This window comes from Calonectris borealis, chromosome 19, assembly GCF_964195595.1.
Source record: "Calonectris borealis chromosome 19, bCalBor7.hap1.2, whole genome shotgun sequence".
Taxonomy (NCBI): Eukaryota; Metazoa; Chordata; class Aves; order Procellariiformes; family Procellariidae; genus Calonectris; species Calonectris borealis.
Genome location: NC_134330.1, coordinates 250,449 through 265,814, shown reverse-complemented (window position 1 = coordinate 265,814; position 15,366 = coordinate 250,449). Strand labels below are relative to the sequence as shown.

The 15,366-nt window shown below is 38.9% G+C and overlaps 1 protein-coding gene across 1 annotated transcript in view; it reads left to right on the top strand.

Annotated features, from left to right (window-relative positions):
- PITPNM3 (PITPNM family member 3) overlaps window positions 1-15,366 on the top strand; it is a 145,728-nt gene that overhangs the window by 63,822 nt on the left and 66,540 nt on the right. Inside the window, exon 4 of the mRNA XM_075168175.1 lies at window positions 7,343-7,390. Within this exon, the coding sequence (XP_075024276.1) occupies window positions 7,343-7,390 (48 nt within the window). The remainder of the gene's footprint in view (window positions 1-7,342; window positions 7,391-15,366) is intronic.

Here is a 15,366-nt window from a genome sequence, read left to right as displayed (position 1 = left end):
GGAGAGTTTAGCTACATCAGTCTCCAGATTGATGTTTTTGTAAAAGGAGAAAGACTTTATAGTCTGGAAACCATTTATTGTTTCACATAAAATGAAATTAATCTCGGTTTAAGTCAATAATAAAGCTTGTACAGTGTTTAAATCTGTACATATGGTGCTTGGTTAGGAATGAAGCAGAGCCTGCAGCTCACTATGCAATGGTTAACTACACCTTTGGCAAGGAAGACCGCCAAGGTGCTAGCAATCAGCCCTGAGTTAACTGCAAAGTATGGCAGGAAGGCAGCTGTTAATTTGATTTTTAAAGTAATTTTTTTCAGGCAAGATTGGAGTGTGGTTTTTTTTCTCTCTTGTTTTCTTTCCTTGTATAATTTGTATATTTGTATAATTTCCTTATATAATAATGTGAAATATATATATTTCCTTCTCATTTGATTCTTTCCTGTGTATAAAACCTGTAGAGATAGAAACAAGTTATTTCTTTTCAGTCTAACTATATGTGGGTCTTAATTGTTTTGTTGACTTTTGCATTTCTAATGTTTAAAAAAAAAGTTAGATTTGATGATTAGGTCAAGAGAATAAAGATAAAATATTGCAGATATGCCAACTTGGCTGTGAATTAGCATTTTCCACTTCAATGGGAATGGTTAGTTTTTTGCATTGAATGGTTTAAACTTTTTGTTAAGATAATTGTCAGTTGTGATGTGGATACTAACTCATAGCATGTGATCTCCCCTTCCTTGTCATGTCCTCCTAGAGTTATATAATTACTTAAAGGCAGTTTGTACATAGCTGACTGTAGTGTTTACACTGCTATTAAAATCTATTGCAATAGCATCTGCCACTGCCTAATAATGTGAAGAATGGCAAACAGAAAATTTGGCTTAGTGGAGTGAACAGTGGAAGGGAAGGATGGAAACTAGAATAGCCAGCAGCGTTCCAAGAGACATCAGATGACCTGTAAAAAACAGACTTACTTCTAGCAGCAGGTTTTAGAGAGAAGCAGTGAATTAGATTTCTGCAAATCATCCAGCAGTTTATACTAAGGCAGGTTACCAGTGTTCTGCAACTGCCACCATTTAATTTTGTGATGCTGTATGTTCTAGAATACAGCTCAGCATGCAAAATGGAGGAAGCTTAAAGTAGCCACTAAGATATTTTTCAGCTGAGAGCTAAGTCCTGCTGCAGAGAGTATTGCTTTCCTTGCAGTCCCTCCACGGATTCCCTTTTCCTTTTTTGACCTGTATTAAGATCTAGTCTACATGCTGAAATCAGCATGTGTTCTTGCATCAGTTTCATTGAGCCTAGAGTTTCTCTGGCTGCTATTCCCATCTAGAGGGCCATACCATCTGTAGATGTATTGCCCCCCCTACTTTTTCAAGTTTGACGTGATTGTGCTCACACCAGTGTTACATTTGTCGTGGCATTAAAAAAAAAATATTAACAAAACAGATTTTTCTGTTCAGAAGTTAAATTTCACAGTATTCTTGCTGGGATGAAAGCAACATTCTAAAGTGGAGCGTGAACATTGTTTGTTCCAGTGGTATGGTTATGTGGTTAAATGAATTCAGATGATTAGAACAGAGAAAGTCATGCATACCGTAAAGCTTCCTGGCACTCCAGTAGCTAATGTTGCAAGACTGGATGTGTGGGGAAGAAGGCAAAGAAGGATTCCCCTAATATGTGGTGCTGTGACACACAACTCTGTTCTGCTGTGCTGTCTTCTGATACTGATCCCATTAGCAATGTAATCCCAGGGGAGAGCAAAACAAGAGACAAGAGTTGTACAAAATGCCCTCTGACATCTCAGGAGCACAGTTCTGCAAAGATACACATGTGTGTAATGGCTATTAGAGCATGACATTAAAGGTAACTTCGTGAATCTTGTTTTTACCTGCAGCTACTTTCTCTGCTGAATAGATATGTTTGTTTATACCGGTGTTACCAATACTTTGTGGGAAAGTAATGGAATTCTACTCTGGTTTCAACACTGCTCAAAAAAACTGCTCGCTAATTTTTTTTTTGTAGCATTGCAATAGCTAGTAGCATGCAACTAGAGTAATTGCAGATCATCTTTTAATTCCAGACCAGACAAGTGGCAATTTTTTGCAGATTCTGTGGAAATTACTGTGTGATGAAAATATCTGGAACCCTCTGATGAGCACAGTTAACACTCCTTTAGAGCATAGAGTTCCTACTGCCTCAATTTCACTAGCATGATTTCGTTTGATCAAGTTCTTTGAATTTGGTGAGACTTCTCATAAACTAAAATGTCTTCATTAAGTCCTCTCTAAATGTAGCACTAACATCTCAGCCCTTTAGTAGTCTAGTTTTCAAGGACCATAGTTACACATACGAAGTAGAATGCCCTGAAGTGGTTAATCAGGCATGACATTTTGCCATCAATTTTTTTTTCCCCCCAAGTTTTTCCCATCCTATCAAAGTAAATGTTTTCAGAAGGATAATTTAAAATATGCCAGGTCTGCATTTCAGGGTAGGTTCATATTCCCTGAACCTCTTGAGGGATGACTATGTGAAGAGAAACATAATGTGATTTAGGAGGCGTTTAGACTTGCATTGTAGTCTATGCTGTGGCATGTATCCTGAAGCTGGAGAACATTTCACTCATGAGAAGTATAGAAGAGGAAATGAGAAGAGAACCTAAGTCTAGGAACCTGTGGCTGAAAGACATTAATGAGCCTACTTCTCTGGATCTACCTTCTTAGGAACCACCTTTTGAGAATGTTTGTGAAAGTGGATAACATCAAATTTTAATTACGTGTCAGAAAGAACCTTGTGTCAAAAAGTTTTTAGGGGCTAGACTTTACAAGATGTCTAACTGTGATATCTGAAAGTTCAAAGCTATCAAAGCTCACAATCTAAGCATAGTTTAAGATGGCTTTGAGATCTCTGAATTTCTTTAGAAATCCAGAAATTGCCTTTGCTTATTTTATGTTATCAATAAAGCGAACACGTGTGTGCTTAAAATGTCATGTGTGCTGTGAAATAACCAATTGTGAAAAAATGGATGTATTTTGCACCTAATAATTTCAAGCGCTTTTGAAATTTTAAGCAAATATATGCCCTGTTCCAAAACCAACAGTCATATTAACTATAGTAGGTTGCTAAATTGGGCCCATAAGCTCTCAGACTAGGTCTTCAAAATAGCTCAAAGAAAGGATTTTTTTTTTTCCCCCTTCTTTTTTTTTTTCTCCTCCCCCTCCTAAGAGTTTAACATAAAAAAAAATCGGAGGACAAATTTTCAGAATATTTTGTGCTTAAAAAGGAAGCCCTGGGCAGAGTGGGTGATGAGCTGTGAAGGCAGCATGTCCCTTGCTGAGTTAGTGGAAGAAGCACTCTGCAGCCTCTTTGAGAAGATTCTGAGTGCAGGGATTACCTGGAAATGCTGACTTAGTGTGTTTATGCTTAGCGTCGTAAACTTGAAGTTCTGTACTTCTATTCCTACTAACAAGGATTTAGCTTCCCCTGAATAAAGATATTGTCACTTGTGACCATTTTTCCCTCTCTTCATTTCCCACAAACACACTGCTTTGTGCATAGCCAGTTATGTGCTTTATGCCTATTTTGCCGGAAGGTTGAGAGGATAGAGGAGGTAAGCAAGAATTTTAGGAGCAACGTGAGCTTTTAGAATTTTTAAACAAATCCAGTCAGCCCAAAAGTTAAATTATTCCAACTTCATCTCTTAACAACAATGGAGGTAAGCCTGTTCTCCTGATTATTTTTATGTAATTGTAAATGTTTTAAAATTAGGTTTATAAATTATGTAGGTCTTCACTGATCAGAGGCTGTGAAGTGAAAGGAGATGATATGCAGCTGAATGTGCAATTTGCATTAATCTCCTCAGCAGAGAATTCTGTCAGTAAATGGACCTTTTTCTTGCATACACAGACAATACTGCAGCAACGTAGAGGTGATGAATTCTCTGGAGGACTGAGGGAATAGAAAGGATGGGAGATTACTGCTAAATAGGATAACACAGGAAAGACTCAGCACAGACTTAGAAATGTAGGGCTGGATGGAAGCTCAAAAGAGCTTTCACTCTCACCTTCATTACCAAGGCAGGGTAGGGAATATTTCAGCCAGCTCCCATATCTCCTGGCAGTAGTTTCCACTGTAGCTTCTTGCTTCTTAGCTTTGAATGTGAGGATAACAGCATTCTCAGAACTGTTCCACTATGACTCTAGCTCCCAGCTGGCTAATGATTGTGTAAACCTGGTTGTTTTATTAGTCACTTTTCACACTTTCCACTCCATTCTGCTTGATGGTTTCTGCTGGGCTTTTGAGGCCTTATCTTTAAGCTGGAAGGGAATTTGTAGCAAGTAGTTTACTATATTTGAACAATCCCTGTTGTGGTAGTACTCTGCTAAGATGGTCTCTGTTCACTGAAGTGTATGAAATAAGGCAATAATATTCTCACATCTTCATGGAATCCCTATGAAAGTTCAGTGCAAGATCAAGGAATATGTAAAAGGAGAAAGAAAAAGAAAAGATAATCAAACACCTAGCTGAAAAATGTCATGAAAATATTGCAGGCAATATTGTTGGGGTGCTAGTGCTTATCAACCCTGTTGCCCTTTTGTCAAGACAGATAAAATTCTGTGACTTACAGACTGGCACAGTGCTCTTTTTTTTTGGCTGTTACCATTAACATCAACAGAGAACAAACGAAGACAATGCTTATACTTTAGAAATAATGCAAGTTTATAGGAACGAAAGAAAAAACAGACTATGTGGGGGTACTTCATATTTTTTTGCAGATTGTTTTAGTGGTAGTATGAGATTCCATAAATGTTTCAGTACTTTGTGAAGCAGCTTGCAACAGTGCTGAAAAAAACCTGAGAAAATGACAGTGTACTTAATGTTCACACACCGGGTCAAATTTTGAAAAACTTGTGATAAATAACTTTTCTTACTCCCCCCTGCTACCACTATGAAAGCATTAAACAGCAAGGTTTTGTCTGGAGTCGCGCTAACCTTGGCAATTACTAGTTTTTGAGGGGTGGATGGGTATGACTATCTCAACTCTTCAGCATTCATCTTGCAGATCATGTGTGAGTTTGAGGCAAGGTACTGAGTCTGAAAGAGAGCTAAAGAGCTTTTGTAGAAACAAAAATCTTAAGCCTAGATTTAAAAAAACTTGAGGAATATTTGTGTCCCCTGTATCGCATTTGGTGATAGTTGTGGTTTAACCCCAGCCAGCAGCTCAGCCCCACGCAGCTGCTCACTCACTCCTCCCCAGTGGGATGGGGAAGAGAATCGGAAGGGTGAAAGTGAGAAAACTCAGGGGTTGCGATAAAGTTTGATAGGTAAAGCAAAAGCTGCATGTGCAAGCAAAGCAAAAGAAGGAATTAATTTACTACTTTCCACCCACAGGCAGATGTTTAGCCATTTCCAGGAAAGCAGGGCTCCATCACGTGTAACACTGACCTGGGAAGACAAACGCTATCACTCCGAACGTCCCCCCCTTCCTTCTCCTTCCCCCAGCTCTATGTGCTGAGTGTGACGCCATATGGTATGGGATGTCCCTTTGGTCAGTGGGGTCAGCTGTCCCAGCTGTGTCCCCTCCCAGCTCCTTGTGCACCCCCAGCCTGCTCGCTGGTGGGGTGGTGTGAGGAGCAGAAAAGGCCTTGACTCTGTGTAAGCACTGCTCAGCAATAAAAAAAAACATCCCTGTGTTATCAACACTGTTTCCAGCACAAATCCAAAACAAAGCCCCATACTACCTACTATGAAGAAAATTAACTCTACCCCAGCCAAAACCACTGCAATTTAAAAAACCTTCAGAAATATCTGTGTCCCCTCTATCACATTTCCTTGCTGCACTTGCTCTTTAACAGTATGTGCCATGCCTGCAAAGCGATTGTCATTCACCATATCCTGCACAAGGTAGTGGCAGGGAGCCTTTTACGGAGAAAGAACTAGAAAACATGCATGAAAACATGGGGCAGATCTAGAATTTATTGACTTTTATACACTGCTTAGCATCTGAAAACAAGTGTTTCCTTTTTGGTGTTTTTGTCTTGCCTTCATGTTTTTGTGGTGGTCTCCTTGCTTGCAGTTTCAGCACAAAGAATGGAGAAGAGCAGATTTCGATGCTGTATATTGAAGAGCCTGTCCTTTTTTCTTTTCTTTTTACTCTCTTTAAAAGCTAAGTTGTCAATTGTGATAGCTGGGGCATCTGAAGAAAAAGAGAATTGTGGCAGAGCTCTTATTCTGTACTTCTGCATCCATCAGAGGAGTTAAAAATTATTATTTTTATTATATATTAACCCTAGTGGAGTTCAGTGTAACAGCATTTTAAATAGAGGAACAGTGCATGCAAGTTCTATAGTCTTCTTAAGGCACTGGGCAGAAGCTTTCACTGAACACAAGAAAATCAGTGGGCAGGCGATTACAACACATGCACTGTTTTACTCGCATATCATGGAATGACACCAGCTTCCCTGGTCCTTGTCATTTGACCAGTCTGTTTTTTGTTTCCAAATACACAGAACATAATGTTGCCTCTGTTGTTTATTCAGCCTGTGTCTCGGCAGAAGAGTGCCATCTGTATCACTTGTTTGAATATACTCAAATGGTAGGTAGGCTCCAGGAAAAAGTAAATTTTGCCTAGATCTCTGAAGAAGGAATCTAGAGAAGGAATTAAGAGACCTGTGTTCCTGTCCCAGCTCTGGTGGTAGCTGTGGGCTGGTACCATTGAGCTTTCATTTCTGTAGTGGTGGAATGATGGCAAAGGTGTTTACCCTCCATGGTAGAAATAGCCTGAGTGCTGTAGGAGGCCTTTATATGCACAAACTAAATGAAAGGCCCTTCTCTTCCCATATCCTTGTGTCTCTGTATTTTAGGTTTTTGTATTTCGATCTGAGAAAAACCCTTTGTACTTGCAACTTTCCTTGGACAGGTGGACTGTGGGAGGGAATGGAAGGACAGAGACATTCTTAAAAACACTGCTAATTTAATATTTGGAATAAGAATCTCTTTTGTGCTGCTAGATAAGTTATGCTAATTCTTAGTTATTTAGAGATTCAGTGGCTAATGCTACAGGTAATTAAATAGATTCCTAGCTACAGTTTCATCGCTTATGATGCCTTTCTAGAAACGAAGCGTAAAATCGGGCTTCTAGACTAACCATTTTGATGAATAGATTAGAGCGGTTTTCAAGTGTGTCATATGCTGAGCTATTCCCACTGAAGCCAATGGGAGTTTTAGAAATAAGTATAGCGGCCAATTGCAAAATACTTACTGCAATATAGTAGAAAAAGCAAAAAGCTTCATGTCCATGTAAAGCAATCCTGTTTCACATTGTGATTTTTTCCTTTTGCAGGTGAAGAGTCTGCATTTTGCTCATCTGCCTTTCTACAGGAAAAACAACGTGAGTTGAAGTTCTTCTCATTTTTCTTTGTTCCTTTCTGTTCAACAGGCTAGCTAGGCTGTTCAACAACTAGAGATAATAATAGAATAGAAATGTTAACCAGTACAGGTCTGATGTTATGTAATGTTGAGAAGGGAGGTGGTGTGGAGGGACCAGGATTCTTTTGAGTTTTGTTTTAAATGTAGTTATTTTTAATGTGGATTATGAAAATGTACCGAGAAACTGCCTGTAACATTATGTAGTACATTAGATAGTGCCTTATAGCATTGACTAGAGCAGCAGAGGTGGAGCATTGGACGGTGAAGCTGCTGGTATACATGATAGCTCATACAGGATGGTACAACGTGGCTCGATTTGAAGCGTGGAAGCCTTCATTGCTTTGTGCACTGGACTTCCTTCTCCCTTCTCTGCTTAAAAAGGTGCAAGAATTGTTGCCATTAAAGTTTCTGAGTGCTGTAGGATTGAAAAGTAGTGGCATGGCTGGCATTGCTAGGGTTCCTTTGCTGCTAGTGCCCCGCTTTGAGGAGCGTATTTATGTGTCACTGTGCTGTTGATCTTTCTGTGCTTTTGCGTTGCTTCTAAAGAGAGCAAATTGGCTTATAGAAATGAGTGGTGCTAATGGGGGTTCTCTCTAATGACAGTTCTCGCTGGGAACAATTGTCAGGAGTTCACAGTGAAACGTCTGTTTGCTATTCCTGCAACTGTGTTGTTCATAAGCACGTGCTGTCACTCTGCGCCATCCCCTTTCCCTTTGGAAATCATGCTTTGCCCAGCTCATCTGGCCTGGTCTGAGAACTGGAGCTGAGGAGCACTTGGAGTCTAGATCCTCAGCTAAATCCTGTATGTTACTTCTACTCCAGTGCTCCACAGTAGTCATGTACAATATCTGGTAGCGTGTGTGTGTGTAAGACTCATTCAATGAAGAAACAGCGTGGAAGTTAACACAGGCACTATCTCATGTTATGGCTTCCAGAACAGGATTGGGCTGAGTGATGCATGCCATTATTTTCCTCTAAACAGTGCAGTTTGTGAAACTGCATCTGCAGTGTATTACAATAGTCTTTATCAATTGTTAATAGAAAGCATATGTTACAGCATTCATGTGAACTTATTTCTCATGACGGATTTGTCATTATGAACGGCTAGTAATAGCACAGCAGATGGCAAGAAGCGGCATAATTTCTCATGGGAGTACAATAATGGAAATAACAGGGTTTTTGGGGGACTATCACCACCTTATGCTTTGTACCTAAAGCAAGTTCTCTTGTTTTTGCTCTAAATTCCTCCTTAATTAACATGGCAAAATATTAAGGACGTTTGAAATGGTCTGTGGAAAAAAAAGAGGACCTGGCTTGATTCTTAGTACAGGTTTGGACTGTACCTCATGTTCTCAGAAGTTTGGGAATGATCATGCGAATTCTTTTCCCCTAGATTCAGGGTACTTACTTACTTAATTTTTTGTCAGGGATTGAACTGATGCTTTTCATGGCTGATTTGGGGTGTTCAGTCACTGTCTGAGCTTTTCCTTTTCTCCTCTCATGCTGATGGCTGATCTTGAGATCTGATGTACTCCACATGAAGAGACTGTCTGGGCAATGGGTTATTTCAGGCAAGGCTATAGACACACAGCTTGCTTGATCTCTCTGTAAGTCACTGATGAACATGTGCAACATATATTATATATACCAATTCCAGTGGGAATTTGAGTCCAAAACAATCCGTGCCAGAGTTGCTGGCTCATTTGGTGTCTGTGGTAGCAGTGTATGTTCCTGTCTCCAGAAATACTTGGTAAATCTTTTCCCTAGTCATTAAATCAGTTCGCTCAGATGGTAGACAGTGTTCCTGGATATTGACTGCTAGGCTGAAAAGCAGTATAATTTCTGTAATGTGGTTGCATTTAATTTAGGGCTGTGAGCTGTCTTCCGTATAGTTCAGCATCTGATCAGCAATAAGTAAGTGTCAGTTACTGTTTTTACTCACCTCCTTCAATGTAATTTGTTTTGGTACCGCATATTGCGAAGAGCCATTTAACTTAGGGTAGTTCTCAATGAGCTAATATATGGTCCAGTGGCTGTCCTGACAAAAAATGCTTCATAGTTCTTGCTGTTTTTTATAATGCAGCCTTAAGTTTTAAATGGTATCAATTGATGATCTCCCAAAAGATGAAACTTCTAAATTCCACACTGTTGACATAGTTGTTTAATAATGACGTCACCATTTCCACATGATAGTTGAGTACCTACTATGATATCAGCCAAATCAATTATTCACAGTACTTATATTTGGCCACCTGTTTTAATTAAGGTTACCAGGTATTCCAGGTTAGCCAAGTTAGCCCCAGATTGCAGGATGTGTCTCCAGGATGCTATTTTCTCAGATTTTCATCCGACATGCGATTTTCTGTTTTCAGTTTCAGATTGGGTTGAGCGGGTTTACTCTTTCTGCAAGGCTTCAGCCCCTCTCTCTCACTTTCTCTCCCCCCAAAGAGAATAGGAGACCTGTATTCTTTTAATTTGACTTGTTGCAGTTGGAATATAATAGTATTAATTTGTTTTTTCCATCCCTGATACCTCTGTGCTGGTATCAGACTACAAACCTGTGGAAAATTACGAAAGGCGTTTGTCAGAGCCTGGATTGTAATTTCTGAGCAGAGTTTATATTAAAATATCAAGAAATTTCCCTGGGGAGGAAATGGGAAATTGAACATTTTAAAAATTACTGTTGTTATTTTAATGAAATACTCCTTCCCCTTTCCATATTTCAGCTGTTGCTGTTCCAGAATGCTGAATTATCCAGCCCTGTGCTTATACTACTCAGCTGAGCTGTCCAGAGCTATCTGGGAGGCTATTGCTTAGTGCAGAATGGCAGTGCCGCTTCCCTGTAATCACTTCCGTTGATGCAATTACATGAATGCATAAGCCAAAGATTTGGCAGAAGCTGTGCCTTGGGAAGGGATAGCAGAATTACTCCCCCTTGCATTCAGCGTGTGGTTTTGAAACTTTCTGCTATTGAAGAAACAACAAAGATTTGAGAGCTAATAAATATCTGCATATTTCTGAATAAAGAATAGGCAGGGTTGTGCTTCTAACAAGTAATTTTTGACCATACATTTGTTAATCACTAGACTAGTGAGGTTTTGAATAGCTAGACAGTAATTACTTTCTTAGCATTTGTCAGCAGTGTTCTTGTAGCATGGGAGAATTACTGAGTGCTTAAGGTTAGCTTCTGCAACGCGTAAAAGCATTCTGATGATATGCAAAACCCGTATCTGTATTTCTGTTTTGTTTGTATTCCTGCTTGTTGGTTTTGTGAATTGATTTTCTGCTTTTTAAAATTCCAGTGCATAATCTAGAAAAGGACAGCTCAAGCTTGGGGAAGGCGAGATCTGAGTAACACCACTTTCACCCTACAAGAACCCTTATTCTACTTGAGATAGATATTTAAGTAGACAGAGAGTTCTGGGTGCATTTCCTGTTTTTCTTTTCTCTGGCCAATGAAATCTTAGTATACATGGCTCCACATAGACTGGTCAGATCTCATTTTCTGAGTAGTGTACTTGGCAATACGGGACAATGAAAGGAGGGAGGCATAATGATAGCAAGGGCTCCTGCTGTGGGTCTTGCTGAAGAGGACAGAAACCAGACTCAAGATCTCTTTCATGTCATATGGTTCACCCAGACTGCAAGTGAGGTGTGAGAGTACCCTGGCATCCATGTAAGGTAGGAAGCCTATACAGGTCTCTTGTGACATATATTATATGATGTGCTTTGACAATGCGCAGTGCACTGTTAGCGATAATCCAGGAATTTTGCGTCATTTCTACTATGTAGGTTTACTGATGTGGCTTAGAACTGGTGAAAATCCATGAGAGCTCACCACTTCTGTAATGATGAAATCCCTTCTTCATTTCATTTTATGTAAGAAACAATGCAAATCCCTTCTTCATTTCGTTTTACGTAAGAAACAATGCTCTGTTGCTGCTCTGGACAACAGGATTAATCAGCAGAGTTGCTTGCTCTTCCTCAATAATATAAAGGTCTCCAAGAAAAGTCCATCTATAGTGGTAAAATAAGAAGAGTGTCTCTGACTTTAGGAAATGAAGAAATGAGAAAACTGCTAAATTTCATCTTCGCTAATTTATATTTAAATGGCATCAAAGAGAAAGGATAATAATTAGTTTCTAGTTCAGCTTGAACTTACAAATAAAAACAGAAAAAGATAAAATTATGTTTACAGAAGAAGATAATTGCAAAAAAATCTAGTGGCAGAAAACTAACCATTCAAAAAAGGCATTCTGAGATGCTTTCTTTCTCAAGATGCTCCACATGGACAGTCGTTTTGACAGCATTCCTTATTGACACAGAAATGCTACTTACAATGTTTTTTGTGATGGATATTCATTAGCAACCATTGAAATAGCATGGATCCTGAGACTCTAGTTCAGTAGAAATACCCGAGTGTTTGACTGTTGTACTGTTATGAAGAATGAGTGTTGCTTTATGTGTTGGTTTATGTTATTTTTTTTTCTCCAGGAAAAGATTTCCTGATCTACAAAAAACTTTGCAAATGAGCTTCTGGTTTTTATCAAAATCTGAAAATGTGTCGGTTTTTACACTTGTTGACATGGTTTCAGGGTTTTGAAAATAAAATTTTAGTTGCTGAAAACTGACATTTCCCTATCCATAGGTGTTTTGGGGGGGGGAGGGGGCAGGGCAGGAAGTTTGAAACGTGAAATATACTAAAGAGAAAATGACTTAACGGAAACATTAACATTTTATGAAAATATTTTGTAGAAAAAAGGAAGAAATTTCTGAAGCTTTGTTATGCCAGCAAGAAGTTTACAAGTTTCAGCTGGCAGATAGCTTCTTTAAAGTGATGTTGTGGTTTGATCATGACAAATCTATCTGCCTTGCATGAGAAGCAGAGCTGGATTTTACCAGCCTGAGTTTCAGCCAAGAATCTATACTGGCATTAGAATTGGTTCTCTGGTTCCATCTCCTCCTTGCTTTGCTACAGCTTTCTATACTCAAATAAGAGCAAAATACACTAGATACTAAGGTGAAGAATGAGGTATCCACACTCTCTGCAAATCAATAGGAGTTTTTTCAGTGCAAACCATTGTGGAATTAGAATGGGTACCAATGAAAGAAACGGAATTCAGTCATATCTCATAGGTTAAAAAATTATTGTTTTAGAGAAACCATGCAATTTTATAGAGCTCTATTTTTGCAGCTTGTCTTCCATATTCCTTATTTTCATGACTAAGAGGGAAAAAAACCCAGAACACTTCACATGCAACATGCACGCTTTTATACAACACACTGTTGAATAAAATTAAATGCCTTAAGACCCCTCCCGGTAAGGAAAGGGCAGTATCCTTTTCTGCCTATTATTAGCTATTTTGCTTGTGTAAGATTACACATCTGTTTAAATCCTCTTCTGTGGACCATTTAAAATTTCCACTACAAGCTAAAGAGGCATTGCATCTCTCCTGGATGTTCAGAAAGAGGCTTTTTGTTGGTGGTGTTGGCAGTAAGGAAATTGTTGCCAAGCTTACTGCCTTAGAAGAAGGGATTTCCATTTAAGAAGTCAGGTTACAAGGATGCATAACCCAGTCTCATAAAATCATAGAACAGCCAGAGACCTCAAAATATCATCTGGTCCAACCTCTTCTGTTGGAAGAGGAGCCTAGATGAGCTTATCTAGCACCTTGTCCAATCGCATTTTGAAAACCTCTGGCAGTGGGGACTCTACCACATCCCTGAGGAGGTTGCAGTGAATGATTGTTCTTACTGTAAAAAATGTCTTTCTTATGTCGAGATGGAAGCTCTCTGAGTCTCAGAATATTTTGGTCATTGTTAAATTACTGCTGATAAGCGACAACACTTCTGTGTTGCTTGTTACAAATATTTTGTTTGGGACAACCTTGTAAAATCTGTAAAGTTACTTTAACTATTAACTTTAACTATTAGAATTTGCCTAAAATTTCAGTAGTCTGTGACACAGATGGAAATTGTTCTTGCAATCTCTCCCCTACATTCTCTCTCTTTTTAATTGTCATTGTGCATAGTGACCTTGACCTGTTCCTGGTATGTGGAGTGACTTCTTGCAGAGATACTTTAGTGTGTGTGTTTCTAAAAAAGAGCTTTGTAATGCAGCAGGGCATCTTTTTGAGTGATGAGAGGTTAAAAGGAAGAGCTGCTGTCTTTGACATAAATATCATTTAGTATATAGTGGTAATGTGTGTCAATTCTGATGAAATGAAGCTGACACCACTTTTCTCTGTTGGTGTATTGGAACCCATTTGACACTACTCCTTTGGAATTCAAAATTAAGTCTGCCATTCTAGATTACCAACTTTATCTTCATTCAGGAAAGCCCTGCTCAATTTGTCCACTCATTTTCATGATGATAAGTTACAGATTAGTTAAGGACTGAGGCTGTGAGACCTTACACTTTTCAGGTTATTCTGTTATAGGTAGCCTGTTGTCTTTATCATAGGTGCCTTAAGTGTCCCGTTTTGAACAGGGGAACTTCAGGTGGTCAAAACTGTCTGAACTCATGTGATCTGATCTGGTTCAGAGTTCTTCTTTCTATTTTTAGATTATTGTACTGTATTACTGCAGTTACTAGAATCCCAAATTGGCCAAGTTGTGTGCTTGAGTATGTCTTTTAAAGTTTTGGGGTTTTTTTACACATTTTTTTCATTATGGTGTGCAGCTGTTTTAATGTATCCTTTGAATCTCAAGGGAATTTCAGGTCTGTTTATCAACAGTCCAACAGGTTTAGCACTGCTTTGAGAACAAATTATCTGCCTTTCCTGTGCTGTTAGCAGTTATTTTAAACATTTGAACCATATGGTGACTTTATTTGAATTTGTTTGGATGCTATTGAAATACAGTTTGCTTTCTGCATGTGTGTTTGTTTGTGTGTTCTCATCTGTGATTGAAATCTAAGGCTGTATGTATTTCCAGCTGGTAAATTGTAATTACAGAGTTAATGCCAATCGCAAGGTAAGAATGCTGAAGCATTTACTCAACACTTGAAAGTATTCTAACAATTACTTCTGGAGTTTTCATGGAAAGTCAGATAATACCCTTTTTACCCTTCCTGCTATTACTAAGGCATATATTTGAAGGGCGAGGTATCAGTATGTAATTGACTTATATTACTGTGTTTTCCTGAAGCTGTGGATCATTAATTGACTCATCTCTGGAAACAGAGTATATAGAAATACTGCAGAAGAGATGGATACAGTGTTCTGTCAACTCTCTTTAATGGTGATGCGTAGTTTATAAATGTATTTTAACTTGTCTGTTCATTCAATAAAAAGAAATCCCAGTCACTGGCTTGTAATGCTCTGTGCCAGTTTGAAACTGTCAGTGGAATTCCCCATGTAACAAAGAATTAGCAAGTGAAGCGCAATGAGCCACATTTGACTAGCCTGAATTTCTGTTCTTACATGACTGAGAGATTAAGGACTTTTAGAGAACGATTGAGAAGCTTTTATGAGCAAGAAGCCACTAAGAGGCAACTTAGAAATACTTGGTTCAAACTCCAGGATAGAATTTATGCTGTCTGAATTAGACCCATATTAACTCAGCTAAAGGCTTGCATGGAATTTCCCTTAGTCTTCCCAATTCCTTGGAGAGACGTGAAGTGAAGCTTGTCATGCTGGAGGTATCAGGGGAGGCTTCAGTGATGTTTGAGGGAGCAATTGTCGCTTGTTGTGTAGTTGTTTGAAGGGGGGCATGGCTAAGTTTCTAGGCTTGCACTTTGGCTCCTAGACTAGGGGAAAAAAAGGCATGCTTGATACAGGATTTCAATTTCATTTACATTTTTATTAACATGGCGTCTTTATATCTCTTTCACTTCATTATAAAAGCTTGAATTTCAGTTATACAGGAGCTGTTTGCATGGCACTGGTAATCTCTTTATTAAGAGTTTTTTTCAGAGTCTTGTAGCGTAGTAGTGCA